We start from the raw sequence: 20,045 nt of genomic DNA, 5'->3' as shown, positions 1-20,045 counted from the left end.
CGCCCGAGGGAAGATGGCAAGCAGGAACGAGGGTGTCGCGTGTTGAGAACGAACGAGAGAACGCGATTACGACGAACTCCTCGTCCCGTGAAGGCGGCAGCGACGAGACAGTGCGGGCGTTGTTACCCCGGCACGGTGTCGAGTATCGGGTCGCACGGGTCCTCGCGATCCGGATCGTGATCGGTGGCGAAGTGGCATTGGCGGCGGCGGCGGCGGCGGCGGCGACGGCAGCAGCGGTATTGCGGAGTAGCGGTGGAACCGCACGCCGCTATAGTTACGGATCTTCCTATCGCTCCTGCGTCGCGCCGTTCGAGAACGATGTGAACGCGCGTACACACGCTAGGTGAAACAGTGCCGGCGAAGGTGAGGCGGAGGGAGTGGGGGCGGTGGGGGAAAAAGGTGCTTCAGCCTCGGCGGACGGAACGGCCGGCGGCGGCGGCACCGCGGTATCTTTCTCTCTTTCTCGTTTTCTTTATCCTTCTTCGGTTCCGACGAGGCCGACGATGTCGAACATGCGGCGGCGAGTCCTGCACGCCGACAGTGCGATGTCAATAATAACAACAACAGCAGCTACGACGACGAGAACAACAATAGCGGCCGCGGCAACGACGACGAGGAAGTCGAAGAAGACGACGACGACGACGACGACGACGACGACGACGACGAAGAATCGACGGCGCACCCCGGCCGTGCTCCTCCGTCAGTGAAACAAACACACGTACACACACACACACAAGACACATACACACATACACACACACACACAGCACACATCACGTACACGCACGCGTACACACGACATACACACGTACGCACGCACCGCACGCACGGCACGCACGCACCGGTACGCGGTTGCCGATGAGCGTGGATATATGGCGGCGCGAGTACTCTTGCTGAGTGTCTTGATCACGGAAGTGCTGAAGCCAGCTTGCGCCGCAGGTGCGTGCTCCGTTTTTCCCGTAGTGTTTACGCCTCACGATGCACCACTCCTCGTCGGCGAGGTTTTTCCATTCCGCGAGGCGCACCGGGAGGCGTCCCCGGATGTCCCGCGTTTCGCGAGACGTCGTCTCGAGTTCCGGGCGACGATGTTACTGGTTTATTATGGCGCACATGGGCCCAGTGCATCGTCGACGCGTTTTCCCGGATAATTTTTGTCCCGACGATGGTGCATAAATTACCATGAATTACCTCATTGATGGTGAGGAAGAGAGAAAAGAGAGCTAGTGTTATCACGAAACCTGATATTGTTTTCGTGCGATATGCGTTTTATATGGCAAACGTCGTGAAGACTCGCACCTTTTTTCATGCCTATTTCTTAACTTAAAATATCACTCGCATATTCACAAATTCACTGAATATTCTTTAATCCTTTGAACAATGATTTTTTTATATAATGGAAAAATTTCCATTCGTATTAAAACAGAGTCTTAATGCAATAAGCAAATAGTAATACGCGAAACTGTCAAGGTCAGACATGAATTAATGGCAATATTGCAAAATTCAAGCAATACAAAATATATTTGTATTGCTTCAAAAATTAATCAAGATTTTATTTGTAAAACCGATATCATTAGTGATGTAATTTCTGATTAGTCACATCACTGTGAAATCGAAAAGAATCTCGAAGTTTTGAAATTAATATATTGCATATTTATTTTTTATTATTATTAAATGAGAATCTTGAAACATCAGTGTATTCATGTTTTGTAAAGATTATAAATTGTAATCTGCACGTTTTGCAGGTGTTAAAGGTATTGGAGGAAATATCAGTGGCAGGAATGTGTCTAAGCAAGACAGTGACATTGGTTTGACTAAAAGGTCTGGATTGACGGTGGAAATTCAACCTAGTGGCCATGTGATACTAGGAAAAAAGGGGATCACGCTTAATTGCATAGCTGATTCGAATGAGACTGTGACCTGGTTATACAATGGAATACCAGCACCTCCATGTGGTCTTACTCGCTGTGTTCTTTCCAATGGCTCTCTTCAAATTTACAAGGTAAATTCTTATTCTTATGCAATATTTTGCTGATTTATCATTGTGAGATCGTAATATTCGTGAAAAATGATATAACATTATCTGGTTAATGCAGAAACAATTGCAGAAACAAAATTCACAAGTGCAAAAGTTCAAAGGAAAGGAAAGAAATAGTATTGTTAACCATAATAAAGATGAATATCGCTGTGTAATACGTACTAATTTAGGAGAGTTGATAAAATCAGCTCCCACTTTTATTCAAATAGCAGGTAAACACTGCTCCCTAAGTAGTTATTTTTTAGACAATAAAAATTAAAAATCATGATTTCGACGAGTGTTATGTGTTACAGAACTTGCCCATGTATTTAAAGAATCTCCAGAAAATATTACCATTTATGAAGGCGAAGTTGCAAGATTGTCTTGCTTGATCGACAGTGTTCCTTTCCCACCCAATATTACATGGCAGCATAATGAAACATTGTTATCTTATCATAATGAATCAAAGTATTCTACGGTACCACCAGGTGTTCTGTATATAAGTGCAACGAAACTATCAGATGCTGGCTCATATAGGTATGATATGATTTATTTTATCTCCAGCATTAATCTTCTATAAATTAAATAATAATTGCTATATTTCAGATGTATAGTTACTAATGAATTTTTAAAGAAGACCAAAAGGAGCAAAGAAACAAAATTAATAGTTATATCGAGAGCAGAGAGTAACAAGTCACATACGCCGTCGTCCTTGTTCCCACAGGTTTCATATGATCATTGGCTGCTTAATGGTTCGAGTCTTAATTTGGCATGTGTCGCATCTGGTTATCCATCGCCACTCGTAACATGGTCATTTATTCCTCGTTATATAGGTAAAGAATTTGAAGTCACGGAACGCACGTTTAGTTAGCGAGAAAAACTTTAATGTATTTGGTCATATTTGTTTATAGATAATGTTACAAAACCTCGCATCCTTCTCAATTCCACCACTGGCATTAGTAAACTGTCATTAAGGAGCGTGAACGTTTCTGATGCCGGTGTCTATATGTGTTCTTCACAGAATTCTATCACCAATGATTTAGAAGTACAGGTGAGTGATTATTCTCGATGAAATGTAATAGATATTTCGCAGGCATTAATTAACTTTCGTATATACTTCTCGTTTAAATCCTTGCAGAATATAACCGTAGATGTATTAGTACCACCGTCATTTATAAGTACGCCGACGGATCAAATCTGTCCAAATGGAAGAACAGCGAGATTCGAGTGTCAGGCGCAAGGATTACCTTTACCTCAAATTTATTGGCTAAAAGACTCGTTGAATATTACTATTAATGGTAACATTATTAGAAATGAGGTTATAGTCTGTAATTATTAAACTTATAATTAATAATACGATCTATATGTTGACAGAAGCACGCAGAACAATTTACGTTAAGGAATACAATAAAACAGAATTAGCAATATCAGCAACAGTGCCGTCTGATTCTGGCATATACCAATGTGTGGCAGTAAATGCAGCGGGTGAAATTTGGGCTGCTGGCCGGCTCCAAGTAATTACATCGCGCAATAGTCCTGATACACCCACTTCTCTAAAGTGTCAAGCTCTTTCACCATTTAAAATCTTGATTTCTTGGGAACCACCAAAGTCTGTACCATATACCAGTATTACAGCTTATACCGTCCATTATAGTCCTTTAGGTAAGTTCGATAATACTTTCGTAATAAATATAACAATTGATCTAAGCCTTTTATTTTAATTTTCTTTTAATTTATTCTTTTAATTTATTTATACATTTGTGATGTATATTTCTGATAATAGAAGGTGGTAAAGAGGAAGTTTCGCCAGAACCAGGGAATTCTACGTTTGTAGAAGTAACAAAACTTCTTGAGCCGTTTACAAATTACTCGTTTTATGTACGAGTGTGGAATGCTTATGGTGCTAGCAATCAATCGGCTACCATTGTGTGTTCCACAGATCCAAGTAGTACATATTGTTTCATTTATTAACACGTAATTCTAAATGTTCTTTTTAACTCGAAATCTCGAACTCGAATGATCTTATTTTTAGTTCCTAAAGGCACACCAAAAATGCACGTGGATATAATCAGTAGTACAAAATTAAATGTATCGTGGGAACCTCTGAGTAAAAAGGAATCTCGCGGTGTTGTGGTGGAATATAAACTACTCTGGAAACTTCATCACAGTTCGTCCTTCAGATGGGTACAGCATCTACCTGCCTCTGTTCATTATTACATACTTTCTGGTATGATTTTATCCATTGTTTTTTCTCTTTAAACTTTACCAAGGTAGAAATCGTATAATCATGTATTAATATTCACAGGCCTAGAACCTGGGGCGCAATACGATCTTCGGGTATTGGCAAGAACAAAGCAAGGCGAACCAAATATTAGTGAAGCAGAATTAGATTGGGTTAATGTAACTATGCCATCTGCAGAATCTAATCAGTTTACTATAAGGAATGTTGTAGATATTCAAGTATTGATAATAAACGCTTCAATAATCAAGGTTAGTACGTGACATTTATTGATTGACTATTTTTATCCAAATTGCTTCTTAAACGTTATTCTGATTTTTGACCCTAGATGAAATGGAAGATTGATTTCAAACAAAGTGATGAAATTGAATCAAAGTTTGATTCTTGGAAAATTTATTGTGAAAATCAAAATGGCGAAAAATTAAAGAATATTAATTTACCACAAAATATTACTGAATACTTATTTACTGATCTTGGTAAGTATTCCATATTAAATGACGATACATTTTAACAGTATTATATACCAACCATAAACCAATCATAAAAATGTGTTAACAATCAATTTTTATCCAGATATGAATGTTTCTTATACTATGCATCTATGTATGGTGAACTCGGGTGAGACAACAGCTTGCCTGACAAAATATGTGGAGACCGTACAATCCGATCCTAGTAAGTTGTCAGATTTTTATAGATCATAATCTCTATACTGTTTATAAGAATAAATAATTTTTTATCCAATATTGCAATTTAGATATCGTGCCAATGGCGTTAGAGGCTATTCCCGTCTCGCCCACATCTATCAATGTGTCATGGACATTGTCTGATGTGAATGACGTGAACTCATTCGAATTCTGTTATCATCCGGTGCATGCACAAAATTCTAACAGTTCTAAATGTACTATTGTGTAAGTATCACCTAATATTTTTATATGAACGTGCTAGGTTTATCGAAAGTTTTAAATCTTTATTAAAAATATATTACAGAAATGACACAAAAACGAGTATTGACAAGCTGAAGCCGTTTACTTTATACGAGTTTAAAGTAACAGCTATTAAGCATGATGCAAATCAGAGCAACTTCTATAGTAAATCTATAGAATGCTATACAAACGAAGATGGTGAGAATCCAACAGTTATTATCTTTAATAACACAAATATCAACTTTTTATATATTTTACATATTATAAACAAAACATTACAGTTCCTGGTCAAGTCGAGAAATTACAATGGTACTTGGTGAATAATACGAAAGTACAAATTACATGGGATGAGCCGAGCAACATAAACGGCGTTATACAAAATTATTTTGTCATGTATTCCATGGATTCATCAATGATGTGGAGCAGGAATGTGACCGTGGTTGGCAATAAAAGGATGACGAGTCTACCAGGTTTAGTACCGGGGAAACACTATTTCGTTAAGGTACAAGCAGCGACGAAAGCCGGTTATGGAAAACCGTCGAATACTATTGCCGTTTTTACTGGTGGTACTAATCTTAACGATAGTAATAGCGATGGTGGCAGTGGAACATCAAAAGTACCTGCCCCATCAGGTAATGAGAAAAACTCTAAGCCTGATCAAAGTCTAGGTGAGGAACAGAGCAGACTTTGATTTGAGATAGTCAATTCTATCAACTATTATTCACTATTATTATTTTATTATAAAAAACAGGCGTAATCCTTGGAGTGGGCATAAGCGTCGGATTTATCATGATATGCCTATGCAGTATATACTGCCGAAGAAAGTTCGAGAACTCTCGATTGAGAAACGACGCTCAATCTACGAACGGGTGCGCGCTGTCGCGAAACAGAAACGGATGTTGCATGGAACAGTCCTCTACGTCCGTAAGCCAGCAAGCAAATATCGCCGGTGTCCCGAATGAAATTGAATTGGCGGTACTGTGCCCGTCGTCGCCGATAGAAACAAATCCGCATTCGGACGCGAAGGTAATCCAACATTGAAGGTTCAATTAGATTGTACTTGCGTGAACCTTAATGAGAGACAATGTATAATATGTGTTATTCAGGGCACACAGTCTAATGGGATTTTCGAAATTTGCGCGAAAGAACCCTTATTATCTCCGTGGGAGGTAAATGGAGGTTCGAAAGATGTCCATATTATGGAGAATCCTCAGGTATTGCTATGAGTTTCTGATCACATCTTGTTACAGACAACAAAAATGTGCTATTTATTCATTTCTCTTGATTGCAGTACAAAAGGAGAGGCAGTTCTGCCTCGAATAATCAACAGGAAGAGGAAGAGGAGGAGCAAGATTTAGAAGGCACGCAGCTCACAATGGTCAATTGTACTTTAGGCAGTAGCGCTAGCAGTTTAAATAACAATTCAGGATGTCCGGACGGTGAGACTTCATCATCGCCGAAAGCCACGTGCGCATCCGTTCCGGCGCTTGGACCAAACGGGTGAAAGTGCGTTAGGCAATACGCTAAAGTGTTCAATGCTTCTCAGCGGTATCAAGGTACAACAGGTAGGAGTATATGAATTCTCCTATTTTCTCCTTTCCTTATGGTCGACACGCCGCCATCGATCATGTTTCGTCATGTTCCAAGAATCAGCGCGCGAGAGAAAGAAAATAGTGCGATGTTCAGCCACGAAACAAAAATGAAAGCGATACAAAGTTATAGCTTTACAAAGCAGATATTGTCTGACACACGATCGATGTAAATAATATTGTTTCGGGAAAAATTGTGACGTTAGGCGCCACACGTCGCAAGTACGAGCGGGACGCATTCATCTCCCGAGGAAAACAAAACTCAAACTGCATGAAAATTTCAGCGAATTTCAACTCAATTCTAAAATTCTTTGCATGCTTGGCATTGTGCACTCACAGTGCGCAATGTGCAGTAATCGTGTGGATGATACTTTAAATGTTTACCAAACTCGTCGGTGTATACAGAATTATTCTAAATACCACTTGTAAGAAAAAATGAAGTATTTTTGAAGGGAACGATACAAGCTCGATAATTAATTCTAGAAAGATAAGCATATTTAAAAGTCTAATAAAGATAAGCATTCAATTTAAATTTTGTGTTAAAGACTTTGACATATGAGATTTAAATTGAATGGAATTATTTCAAGCAAGCTGGCTATAAGTGGTGATTGAGAGGATTCTAAGAAAGGAAAATAGCCGCTACAAAATGCAGAAAAGAACATAGAATTAGCTTATGATTCTAGAGTTAAATTAAACTAAAAACTGAATCGACCGAGAAAAAAGATCTTCTCTTCTAAATAAGGTATTTAAGAGAGAAGAAAACCAGGAATATGTCTCGGTCTAATAACTGCATAATTAAAGCGTCTTTTAATACTAAAGTTTTATGAAAAGATATTCACACACATATTCGCAACATTTAACATACATTATTTAACATACATACATTACTGACAAATTTATTGCAATAAATTCAATTCTTCATTCAGACTATCCAAATGCAAACGAAATGCAACGTTAACTATTGCTTCAAGAATGCTTAATTCATCACTCTCTATCGATTCTCAAATATATCGAATAATTCTGTGTAATACGCAAGTTACGTAAACATGTCGAAAATTTAAAGACGCGCAAACAAAATGGACTGAAATAAAAAAACAGCAAGTTTCCGATGCCTCTGTACATAGAATAGAATAATTGTTGATTGTGAATATGTTCATAAAAATATTACCCTTTGAATACCGACAGTGAAAAGATGTGCGGACGTACATTCCTTCGCGTGTGGGAACAGAAAAATTGCTGAATATATTCGGGCATAGCATGGCCTAAAGATTGATGAAGTTTCATTTTGACAACGGTTTTTGGACTGACGACTGCTTAAAATGGAACAGAGACACTGACCATTCCAAAATAAGTTTTCCATTCATATTTAATTAGTTAAACAAAGAGAAAACATTTAGTATTAAGAAAACAGGGAAAGGCTCTAACCAGACGTTTTTCTTAGAGACGTTAAGAAAATTTTTTATCTCGTGTTTTCTTTTTTCTTCTTTTTCCTCTTTCCCTCTCTTTTCTATTTTTTTCCTTTATATTTTAATGTACCGTATGTGTGTCATTAAGGTATTTCTTTCACAAAAGAAACGTTGATTTCTTCGAGAGTTAAATTTTTTTTTGCATTTGGAGCTAGTGTGCATGATAAATGAAGGATTTGTTGAATAGCTCTTAAAATATTTGATGTAAGTTTTGTATTAGTTTAAAGTGAACTCTATCGATATATCATACTTTACATTTAAAAGGAGATCCTATGAATGGGAAGAATATTCAGAAAGATTAAACATGCTCGGAATATTGCAATTTGAATGAACTGGCGTGTAAACAGGCCATCTTGTTTTTTTCATAATTGTTTACTTCTGTAAGAGATCTTGAAGACTGCTGTATTAATAGACGATATTTTTATAATTAACAGATAACTTCGTCGGTGGGTGTTTACATGAAAAAAAAGACTTTACCTAACTCGTTAGAAGACTTTTACATAATTCCTCGGGGTTTTCTTTCCGTTCATAAGACTCGTATCGTTTTTAAGGCGATTAGGTAATCGACGTGATTAACGTCGACGTTTTCGTATGTACGATATTTAGCGTGTTAACTGGTAAAGCAGTTCTGTGTATTACACAAAAAGAAAACAGCATTCGAGACGAACCTACAAGACACATATTCCAGACTGGTGCATGTTACCATGACAGAAAAACCCAATACAGTACCTGATAGAATAAGCTATATCGTTTTAGAGTGAGACGTAGAAATGTCAATGTTATTACTGTACCTCCACTAATTGTTATTTATTGCATTTTACATTCAATATATACTTTAGATGAACACATTACACACACACACACACACACACAGGATCATGCAATATAGTCACCATGAGCACAGTATGGAAACAAATAACGCTAGAATTAATTCGATTTTGCACATAATTTTTTAAAGAAAAAAATTATCATATATATATATATATATCTTCATTCCATAGAATATTATCGCATTTCCATGAACAAAGTCTGTTAGAAGTAATATAATGACTCCGTTCCGAAAGTAGTTTCGTTTTAGTTCTCGTGAGACGAGAATGTAATCTCCGCTGTTACATTTGCCGGACACTTTGCGTTCAACACAGTGATATTTAGTTAACCGACTGTGCACCATGATTTTACTTATTCCGTTTACCGGACCCCGCAAATCTTTCGCATTACAATAGCTCTATATAGTTTACACAGATCAGATACAGTCGCTACGAAATAGAAAGAATCATTTTATTTATACATAAATACATGGAACTTGTTATATGTATTATATAAATATAATTATGAGAGAATCTCATATATTTATATATATAGATCGCATATATAATATTGAATTTATATATTCTTGAACAATTCTTTCTTTCTTTTTTTATCTTTTCTTTTTCTTTCTCTCTCTCTCTCTCTTTTTTTTTATTTTTTTTTTATTTGTGCAGCAACTCTTCCTCGTGCGTTCGACGCAGCCGGCTTACGATTCCGTTTATCTAATCTATTTTGCATTTGTTATCATATAGATATATCTATATATATACATATATATATATATATATATATATATATATATATATATATATATACATAATGTATAATGCCTGTTATATTTTATATTATTTCCATATTTGTTGAGGATACACGTTCATATATGCTTTTTCATGCACTTTTTCATATTTGTTGATGATATACCCCATAGAAAATCATTTCTATAGCGTTGACGATAGCTAAGCTGCCGTATAATAATGGAAAAGGAGCGAGATGTTAAACCGGTGGTTCCTTTAGTTGGTCATTACGTATTGTTAATATTACGCACCAGACACATTACATTGTCACGTTATTGTACACTCCTGCGTCTCGAAAGTATATATATATATATATATATATATATATATATATATATATGTACATCTGCAGCGTACAATGAAGGCACTTGGGAGAATAATTTCGAGAAAGTTTCTGTGTTAATTAATATAAAAAGGAATTGGATTTCGGACGTCAGAAGGAGAATCGACTTCGAAACGTGTGTGCGTGACGTATGAAAAGCAGCGGAAAACAGCGTGTGTAAAGTATGCTCGAATAAATATTAGTTTCTCCCTCGTTTCGAGTTTTCAAACAGAAACTTTCAATTTCATTTGGAAATAACATTTAATCTTCACTCCCGTATTACGATGTAAATGTTGAAATAATTTTTGGAGAAATTATTGAAACCTTTGTAACGACGACGCACTTTTCGCACGAGATTCTTTTTATCCGATCCGAATTCCAGCGAGTGTTCAAAATTCTGGACGTAAGCCCTTGAATGACTGGCGATTGTATGAGCTTCGTGAAAGAATGAGTTTACGCTTATCGGAACTGTCCTCATCCCATTTCTTACGTTTAAGTAGCGTAATGTATTAAGCTTCTCTTAGCTTTTAGCTATGTAATACACGTCATTCCGATCACATGTACAATTTTTACCGCTATATTCCTTATAACTTTATATCCAGCAGAATACGTCGTATGGCGAGAGAGAAGAGAGAGAGAGAGAGAGAGAGAGAGAGAGAGAGAGAGAGAGAGAGAGAGAGAAGGGTAGCCGCATGCGAATGCCAATAGCAATCAGTAATTTAATTGTGAAGGGAAAAAAAAAAGAGAAAGACGACAAACGCTCCGTACACACGCGTACCATAGTGCTCTTGAATAATTTCGTGGATGTGATAGACTTTAGATGAGACAATTGACTATAGAGTCGCCGTGCGGAGAGGAAATCGCATCAACAATGCAAAAAGTGTCTTGGTGTGAGGCAGCTGCGGGCCATCTTCTTCGCGAGGAAGAGGAGACAGCCTGTAGCGTCTCATCCCATAGACGCGTCCCGTATGTACAAAAAGAAAAAAAAAAAGAAAAAAAAAGATAGAAATCCACGAAGATAATATTACCTTATATAGTACATACATACAAAAGCAATAAGCATCATCTCGCGCGTAGCGTTCTTCGTATTACCGCGAATGCGAGCGTCGGGAATGACAAATGATATATCATAGATCGTAATCTACTTATCTATCGTTATAACAAATATATTCGCGCGCATTCATTCGTCATTAATTATCACGGTTTACCGAATGAAACGAGGGAGCGCGGTCGGCATCACCGATGGCTCTCCCTTGACCAATTAGCTAGTTTCTCATACTTTCACCGTATTAATTTAGGAGATACCTATAGAGCGCGGCAGCCAAAGAGAGAAACGTTTTATCGCGCTTTTAAATCGCGCTTTTTTTCTTTTTTCTTTTTTTCTTTTTTTTAACAAAGAAAACCCGTGCAAGACTACTCGATCACTCCGAGTATACACATGCATACACACACACACACACACACATATATACATTCCTTTCACAGAGAATACCGTATAGTTCATCAGACAGACTTCTAGCGTTAAACACACAGTAGCGAGTACTGATTGTATTGTACGGCGGCTCTAGTCGAACAAATATACCTCCGTAATTGTCACTACGCACAGAGTGATTTATATTACTTAATTTTAACTTAACGTCGGTACCTACTAGACTATTGTTTACATTCTTTTTTTTTTTTACGCCGTTTACCTCAAAGACTATATCTTCACGCCCGGTATATGAATATATGCGCACGCGCGCGTGTATACAATTTTTTATATATATTATATATACAGACAACATATACATATATGTATACACATATATTGCGTGTGTACGGCACACACACACACACACACACACACACACACACACAATATATATGTATATATAAGGCCAAGACATTACATTCTTTATTTTACACCTAATATATACAGGAGGAGAGAATTCAATAATTTTATTCATTTATACTATCGTCGTTAATTGTAATGATTATGTATTAAGAAGACTATTAATTTATTTTCTCTCGCAAATCCTTTCATCTCGTTCCCCCTCCTCCTCCTTTCTGATTTAGATTTATTATCTCGAGGCGACAATTATTCTTTAGGGTGCAGTTACTTTGTACATACTTTTATCTGCGATTGTATATACATATTACATTACCTGGGAAGAACATTAAAATATATATACATATATATATTTTAATATATTACATATAATGAACTACATGAAATTATAATCTTATTGTTTGAAGTATTAAGACTAAATACACTAAATATTTAATAATACTGTTGACCCTTCTTGAACACGTCGTCTTGTTGTAACCACTGATTCAATAAAATTAAGACAGTGTACAAATGCACATTTGGTGTAAAGAAAGTATATCCCTTCTACCGTGGATGGAACTTCGTGTTACAGGAGTACAGTGAATCAATGCGATTTCACAAATGGAGAGCAACTTTATTATCAAAGAATTCATAGCAACATTATTGCATAACAACAGAATATAGTCGAAAGTACAATATTAATATCTTTATTTAACGCCAAAAAGATATCATTTTTCTTTTTGTTTTAAACGTATGCGTGCAAACGCGCATAATTTGTATATAAATCTATCAATATGAACAATCATACATATATCGATAAGGAATATTTTTTAAACGCATCTCTAACAATGTTTGTACTTAATTTAATACGATTCTTTAGGTCGCACTTAGGTCGAGTTATTGATAAAATTATGCGTATGATAGTTGTTCAATCGGAATAAAATGACTTCTGAACTTGATTCACAGCTTGTGGAAGAGACAGATCTCTCGGAATGTAGCACATATAAAATAAATTCCTATTATATATCTAATAAGTGTATAAGTTTTTAACAACTTGATTAGTGTAGTTCATAGTCTTGAAAAATGGTATATAAAAAGCTTTCTTTCCCTTTGTGATCGAATAATCTTCTAAAATATTCATCGAAACCAATTTAGAGATTATAAATGATCTTATGTTTAGATGTCTTTATGCATTTTTATGTATAGGACCTTAACATTGTTCCGAATCGTTCCCAAATGCCAATGTTTGACTAGCCCGTTTTTAAAGTGCGAAGAAGTTCCGTGCTTTCAGAACTATGGTAAAATTAAGTACGTTAATTGCTATTTTATCACATTGGCAATAGGCCGCCTACGAAGTACTTAGATTTCGTATATGCCCTTTTCTATAAAATCCATTATTCATCGGCGTGTAAAACGTCAAGTAAAGATGTATAACGTGTATAATAGAATATATGTAACTCGTATAGAACCTTCCTAGGCACAAGGTGAAACGACGCTCGACATCTGTATGTACCTGGTATTCATTAACATCAATATTTAGCATCATCATGCAAAAGAGAATCGAATGATATTCGAATTCGGCAGTCGGTATTGCTAAAACGATTCACAGGATCAAAGAATGTGGAAAAATCCTCATGCTCACATAATCATTAAGTACCTGCAAATTTATGGTCAATTATAAATATTTTGTACTCGCATTTTCTTTTCGAGATTATCTGAAGTCGAACGATAATAGTTCACCTCTGTAAGAGCATCTTTCGTCAGTTTAGGATATAAATACTTAAATCCCGTGGTATTTGACAGTTTCCCGGGTTGTAGATACAAGTGCTTGTTATATAGAAGTTCTTGATCTATGTACGGAGAAAGAGGACTATTCTCCACTCCGTCTTTGCGACAAGCTTCCGCCCAAGGGCTCATGTGTTTGTCATTTACCTCCTCAACAACTGAGCTCATATCAGTCTACAAAACAGACAGTCTGTAAGAATTATCTTATTGAAATTTTAACAATTTTTTTTTTCTATTATAATATATTATAGTGTATCACTAAGTGTATCACTGAAACTGATGAGCGACATATATTAAGAACAAAGTTCAAAGTGTATACTTTAGCCAGTGTAGACAGTGCAGTGCCCCAATAATCATGGTTAATATTAAACAGTTCTGAAACTATGGCACTGATGGAACCTTGAGTAGAATCTCCGTCGTCCACGAGATTGTACGTTTGGCCTATTGTCTCCGGTCTATTAGCTACATGCCAGATAGCTCTAGCAACATCTCTCACATGAACGGTGTTCATATGAAGGTCCGGTCCCCAGAGCAATTTCATCATTTCTCCTAAATGCTTATAAACTGCGCCCACTATCAATCTCGGTGCTGAAAAATCACATAATTTACCAAATTAAATTATTCTTTGGCTTTTTTAGCAAGAAAAAAATGCAGATTTTTCAGAAATAAATCGCGAGAAAAATTAGTATCAAAATTACCTAGACCATTTCTATCTCCGCAGCCATATACAATAGCTGGTCTAAGTATAGTATATTTCAAATCTGGTATATTTTTCAATTCATGTTCTACTTGCAGCTTGTATTTTGCGATAAATGTCCATGGTTCTCCAGCGTCGTCTTCCTTGTGAGGAATCTATGAGATATTACATAATGATCAATCCTGAATTTATATTTATGTTAAGGCATATATCATTCAGAGGAATACCTTTTCCGAGGTGTTCAAGTTGCCAGAGGATATTTCTACGTAACGTGAGACCTTAATCTTAGCTGCTTGCTGGGCGCAGCTTATGCTCAATTTGTAAATGCCTTCTTTATAGACCAGATCAGTGAGACCACTCTTTGTCTCCCCAGCACAATTGAACACATAGTCAATAGGTTCATCAGATGCAAATGCATTTTGGCAGGAAGCTTTGATAGGTTGACAAAAATTATCTTTTATCATCTATACTATTTTTTTTCTACATTACATGAGACATGTAACGATTTAGCACCAATCAATTTTGATTACACAAATAAAATGATAAAAAAAAAGACAATAAAAAAGTCAAATAGTTTTCTAAAATAATCATCTACGATTGACTTCCAAATTATTTTTTTTTTTTTTTAATTATTACAAAGTGAATCAATTGATTCAACAAAACTGCTATTCTTTCCACTTGTACCTGTATATCCTAATCGCAATTACCTGTATTAATCAAATTAGCGCTTTTGAATTCGAGCAGAGGGTGCTCAAACACCTGCTGGTGCTTCTTGTTAAGCCATGCAGTCTGCGGCGGCACCTTGTCCACGACTCGTATGTAGGAGACCAGATCGTTATCCAGCAGATACTCCACGAGATTGCGTCCAATGAAACCGCATCCTGCAAACCGCAAACGGATAAAGGTCTCCCAGCCATCGTCTTATCGGCTCTTCCGCTCGGTCCGACTGGCGAGTCATAAAGCAAGAGATTTCCTCACCTCCTAGAACAATCACCCTCGCTTTCTTATCACAGGTGGGCGTTGCCATGATCGCTTATTAAATTATCTAGTCATTTAACAGCCCAGTCGTTCGTTTCTTCGCTGAAGGCGGTGTTCTCGACGGAGGGATCGTCAGATGACCTACAGCTGTCTAATGGCACACTTCAGAAACACCGCGCTCTCTTTACCCGGTCTCACAGCCGTTTGGTTAACCTAAAACCCGCTGGCGATTCGGGTGACATCGACCGACACGGACCGACAACAGCTGAGGAGTCGCGGTTCCAATTCGGCAGAGGGCTGTCGCGTAACGCCCCTACGTCTACGAAAGTTCTTTTATGAATTACGTAGCAATGTGTACGACATATCCCAGCAGTAGATAACACGTCGCACACAAAATTCTGTCTTTCGTGCTGCGTTTATAAAATCGACAATATAAAATCTGTAGAGCGATATTTTAATTTTACACCGGCTGTATTATAAAAGTCTTGTGTGTTTTTTGAAGGGAAGAAAAAAATAAACTCAAATAAAATTTTTAAAAGATGTAAATAAAATGCAGACATATATAGACACTTAAATAAACTCTACTTCTCTAAAATAATATTATAAGAAAATTGAGTAATAGTAAGAGCGATTGGTACATAATTTTGCAGATATCTTCAAATATATTTTGTAACAATATAAAATGTAACAATATAAAAGAAATTCAATTTTTTATTGTAAAGTTGCATTAACTGACTTTGCGATTACAATTCCCCAAGTAGCATAATGACGTCATCTTGCTACTTAAGTGATTGCCAAGCTACTTGAGCTTGTCAATAACGAAATTACATCAATATATCAATTTCTTTATATCGATGTACATGTATTTTACATGTAAATTACAAGATATATGAACTATTTTAGTTATTATCATAATTAGATACTAAATCTCTGTACATTTTATTTATTAACTTATCGATATTTACACGGATTATCGACATAATTATAAAAAATAGAAATAAAATTTTTGCTTACATATTTTAATAATTTATTTCTTATGCTAATTTCTTATTCTTGCGTTTAATTTTATACATTATTAATTCACTTTTTCTTTTTTTAATTAAACTTTGTAACTTAAATATTCAATAGAATAGTTTTTTCTCATTACAGGTTTCTTGGTCCGATTAGAATCTAATTTTTATTGTTCAAAATATTGAATACAATTATATATAATAATATCAGAGAATAATCGGAGAATATTTGTGAATATCGGGAAAATATATCAAATTTGAAACAACCTGTGCATACATGTTCAAAAAGATATATTTCAATTTCATATATTTATATTAAAAAAAGTTATATATTTGAATTTAATGATTCCCAACACAATAATTGGACTTATATTAAGCTTAAAATTTTACAATAAAGTAGTTAATCAACAATATAACAATTACAATATCAAGTTGTATTGTACCTCATTCCTGTTATGAACACATATTTAAAAATCTAAAGATTTCAATGATACATCTTTTACAAAATGAGTTCAAATCTAGTTGTTTGTTCAAATTATCCATCATTAATATATTATTTTCCAGTCCGATTATTTTTCAAGTGCCTGCAAAAGTGAGATTTACGAAAAAAAATTTGGTTCCAAAATATATACAGAAATAAAACAGAATAAGAGAATATAAAACAGGCTAATAAGAATTTATTAAAATATCTCCTTAGGCACTTGTTTAAAAAATTTTATAAATACAATTTTGCATGCCATAAATTTCTATTAGGCATAATTATAAATTAACGCGATACATTTCAAATTAAGATTCTTACTTACATTACTAGTTTTTTCGAACTAACAACTTGTACAGTCATCGAGACAGTACGAATATTTAAAAAAAAAAACGATATAGAGACGCATTTTAAAGACATTCAAATCTATCAGATTTGCATTCTTTGGAATTTTTGCATTATCGGAACATGCTGTTGCGTTTCTTTTTTTGCGTCAATCTATCTTGCGTATATCTATCCTATTTTATAAATCTACGTTTGATCATAATTACATGTTTGCTCTTTTCAATTAATGTTGTATTGTATTGTGTAACACATTTTAGACATTTATATACATTTTCGACATAAATATAAATTATTATACATTAGATATATATATATTTATACTTACATATCCAGTAATATTGAATATTTTGAGCAGTTTATCTATTAAGCAAAATGTGGCAAAAGTGATTCTATTTTTATTGGACAATGTCCAAATAAAAAAAGAAACTTTACTTTATCCTCGTAACATGAATTTCGATGGAATGCCTTTTAAAAACTTAAAAAGGCAAATAATTCTCATTAATTACTCAACAGGCCGAAATTCACTTTTGCTAAACTGGCGAGAAAGAAAACAAAACAATTTGTCCAACGGTCTTCTTTGGCAAATGCCCTTCATGCTTTCAACAAAACTTTCATTCAGACTGTTGATAAAGATTAGTATTGATATCCCTTACTATTTATTTTTACAATTTTACCGTAACAGAAGTTACGGCTCAACTTTATCAAAAATATGCACCCACATATTGCATCTATTCGGCCGAGGAAGAGATTGAGGAGAAGACCTTAATTCGTAACGTTAATTCCGTATGTCTGTCATTATTATTATATATATATATATATATATATATATATATGTTTTTTCAATTTTCAATTTGTTTTGCATGTTATAATAAATTCTTATTAAGGTCCCTTTAATGCAAGCATTTTTTTGTAGCGCATCACGATGCAACATGATTAGGGTTGATTTTCAAGATAGAGCGATTTGGCTTTGTGCGATTCTTTTTATCCCAGGAATCGACAGCGATACAATTGCATCATGACGCACGTTGAGAAATGCATGCATAAAAGAGACGTAAAAGAAAAGATTATCAATCCTAATACGTTCTCATTAATGCTAGACTATTTTATTTACATGATCGGCTAATGATTTATAAAATCAAGTACGTGCTCTTTCCTTCATATAGAAACCGAGTGAACGTAATGTCTAGGCACTTTTATTATAAAAATGCAATTTCTGCATTTTTCCAAACAACTTAAATTCGTCTATCGATAAAGTCCTCTGAGAAAGGACTTTAGCGGAAGAATTTTAGCGAATTATATTATCGAGCTTGAAATGCCTTTTTCGTTTTTCCCTTCGGATGAGGTATGGATTCAAGGGGACGGCAATACGATGATACGATACGCACTTACGCTGATACTCTCGATCGGGTATCAATGTTATATCACTACGGATTATAACGATAGAATTAATTTCGTTATTTCGTTTTATAAAAATTCCCGAATATATTAAATTGTTTATAATAGTATATATATATATATATATATATATATATATATATATATAATTCCGACTAGTGGTATAATATTGAATAAGAAAAAACTTTTCTGCGGTCCCTGATTCGATTTATAAAATTTATCCTAGCCGTCCTCATTCAGTATAACTTAAAAATACTTATAAAATCAATCGTTCGTTTTCTGAATCTCTCGTCACGATGCTATTTCATACGATTGATGACCAGATCGGCCATGATGATCAGGGCTCTCTGATAAGGACTCTTGGTGAAGGACTGCGCAATTTTGCTAGCTTCCGCGCAGTGCTTCTTCGCCAAGAATCTTGTCTGCTCGAGACCGTTGGACTTGTGTACCAATTCGAAAGCCTTCTCCACGTCCCCGGGCTCTTGGAAACGGCGCATAATCATCGCATTCAATTCTGGATACTGTAACAAAGCATAACAATACTAATTCAAATCTTGTCTTAGGTGGAACATTAAGAAAGCTCTATCGACAGATCTAATATATAACGTGCCCGATAAACCAAAAGGGGGATTTCTCAGCCACACGATTTACACTTTGTGTATCAACCTGTTCGCAAGCGAAGAGCACCGGGGCTGTGGCCAGTCCGAGTCTAAGATCAGCGGCTGTGGGCTTGCCCATAGCCGTTGAGGAGGCCACGAAATCCAGAAGATCGTCCACCAGCTGGAAAGCCAAGCCGACATTTCTGCCGTATTGGAAGGTCATCTCTATCATACGATCATCGATTTCGGAAAGAATGGCGACCTGAGGTGATAATTAATAGTCATAATTTCAGTCATCATAAACACAACAGATCTCGACAGGAGCGACAAAGAAATAGACAATGGCTTCGCGCGTGATTACGATGTGAACTCACCGCTTTAACGCAATTGGCAATTAAACTCGCTGTTTTTCGATAAGTCTTCGTGAGATAATGTGCGAACCTCTCGTTTTCCGTTTCTTTGGAACCAAGCTGCATAAATTCTCCTTGCACCAAGTCAGCGAGAATCTACAAAGTAACGCGACCTTCATATCATCTTGGCTAAACATTCATTGCTGTCTCCTTCGTGTTATCTCAATTCGCCTTTGACTTGAGAAGAGGAAATAACATCGTATCGTAATTTTTAAGATATCTTGACATTTAAATTTTATTAAATGCTTAAAAATCAATTGTTTCCCTGTCGCTGTCTACTTGTTTGATCACTTGATCTTAAAAACTTCGTTTATTAGAATACTTAAATGGCATTGTATTAATCACGCAAATAAAAAGTGCGAGTCTAAGTCAGCTAAAGACATTAAA

The 20,045-nt window shown here is 35.7% G+C and overlaps 3 protein-coding genes across 8 annotated transcripts in view; 1 reads left to right on the top strand and 2 right to left on the bottom strand.

Moving 5' to 3' along the window:
* Window positions 1–806: 806 nt before the first annotated feature.
* LOC105424987 (protogenin) lies at window positions 807–19,665 on the top strand. 6 transcript variants are annotated; one of them, XR_016139199.1, is made up of 20 exons: window positions 807–939; window positions 1,743–1,999; window positions 2,094–2,247; window positions 2,329–2,551; window positions 2,621–2,847; window positions 2,926–3,065; window positions 3,153–3,312; window positions 3,389–3,676; window positions 3,798–3,962; window positions 4,047–4,241; window positions 4,320–4,504; window positions 4,582–4,729; window positions 4,827–4,925; window positions 5,008–5,161; window positions 5,241–5,374; window positions 5,458–5,844; window positions 5,928–6,202; window positions 6,283–6,390; window positions 6,468–6,741; window positions 19,213–19,665. XR_016139199.1 is itself a non-coding variant. In XM_011635489.3 (19 exons), the coding sequence occupies exons 1-19, from the start codon at window positions 873–875 to the stop codon at window positions 6,678–6,680; spliced, it is 3,564 nt and encodes a 1,187-aa protein (XP_011633791.2). In that variant the 5' UTR covers window positions 807–872; the 3' UTR covers window positions 6,681–12,497. The 6 variants fall into 6 exon arrangements, 5 of the variants coding, with proteins under 5 accessions (XP_011633791.2, XP_088932811.1, XP_088932810.1 ...); XM_011635489.3 differs by lacking the exon at window positions 19,213–19,665 and having other exon boundaries at window positions 2,106–2,247; window positions 3,392–3,676; window positions 6,468–12,497; XM_089076685.1 differs by lacking the exon at window positions 19,213–19,665 and having other exon boundaries at window positions 2,106–2,247; window positions 6,468–12,497.
* On the bottom strand, window positions 12,575–15,683 carry LOC105424986 (uncharacterized). The gene is made up of 7 exons (XM_011635488.3): window positions 15,422–15,683; window positions 15,151–15,324; window positions 14,671–14,873; window positions 14,445–14,598; window positions 14,066–14,334; window positions 13,702–13,920; window positions 12,575–13,618 (listed from the first exon to the last, which is right to left on the bottom strand). The coding sequence occupies exons 1-7, from the start codon at window positions 15,468–15,470 to the stop codon at window positions 13,565–13,567; spliced, it is 1,122 nt and encodes a 373-aa protein (XP_011633790.1). The 5' UTR covers window positions 15,471–15,683; the 3' UTR covers window positions 12,575–13,564.
* qless (decaprenyl diphosphate synthase subunit 1 qless) overlaps window positions 16,706–20,045 on the bottom strand; it is a 34,438-nt gene continuing 31,098 nt past the window's right edge. The window contains exons 6-8 of the mRNA XM_011635487.3: window positions 19,623–19,754; window positions 19,316–19,510; window positions 16,706–19,170 (exon numbers count right to left, since the gene is read on the bottom strand). Coding sequence (XP_011633789.2) covers window positions 18,949–19,170; window positions 19,316–19,510; window positions 19,623–19,754 — 549 coding nt within the window. The 3' untranslated portion in view covers window positions 16,706–18,948. The remainder of the gene's footprint in view (window positions 19,171–19,315; window positions 19,511–19,622; window positions 19,755–20,045) is intronic.

Source organism: Pogonomyrmex barbatus, unplaced genomic scaffold (assembly GCF_055798465.1).
Source record: "Pogonomyrmex barbatus isolate J1 unplaced genomic scaffold, ASM5579846v1 scaffold1, whole genome shotgun sequence".
Taxonomy (NCBI): Eukaryota; Metazoa; Arthropoda; class Insecta; order Hymenoptera; family Formicidae; genus Pogonomyrmex; species Pogonomyrmex barbatus.
The sequence above is the reverse complement of the archived record's forward strand: the minus strand, read 5'-3'. Positions and strand labels throughout refer to the sequence as shown.

Excerpts from the sequence above, each read along its gene's own strand:
- LOC105424987 (XM_089076674.1), top strand. The coding sequence starts at position 873 with ATGGCGGCGCGAGTACTCTTGCTGAGTGTCTTGATCACGGAAGTGCTG. Across the intron at positions 5,845-5,927 it reads TAAGCCTGATCAAAGTCTAG|GCGTAATCCTTGGAGTGGGC; the intron begins GTGAGGAACAGA and ends TATAAAAAACAG. Across the intron at positions 6,391-6,467 it reads ATATTATGGAGAATCCTCAG|TACAAAAGGAGAGGCAGTTC; the intron begins GTATTGCTATGA and ends TCTTGATTGCAG.
- LOC105424986 (XM_011635488.3), bottom strand. The coding sequence starts at position 15,470 with ATGGCAACGCCCACCTGTGATAAGAAAGCGAGGGTGATTGTTCTAGGA. Across the intron at positions 14,599-14,670 it reads ACTTGAACACCTCGGAAAAG|ATTCCTCACAAGGAAGACGA; the intron begins GTATTCCTCTGA and ends AATATCTCATAG. Across the intron at positions 13,619-13,701 it reads CGAAAGATGCTCTTACAGAG|GTACTTAATGATTATGTGAG; the intron begins GTGAACTATTAT and ends ATAAATTTGCAG.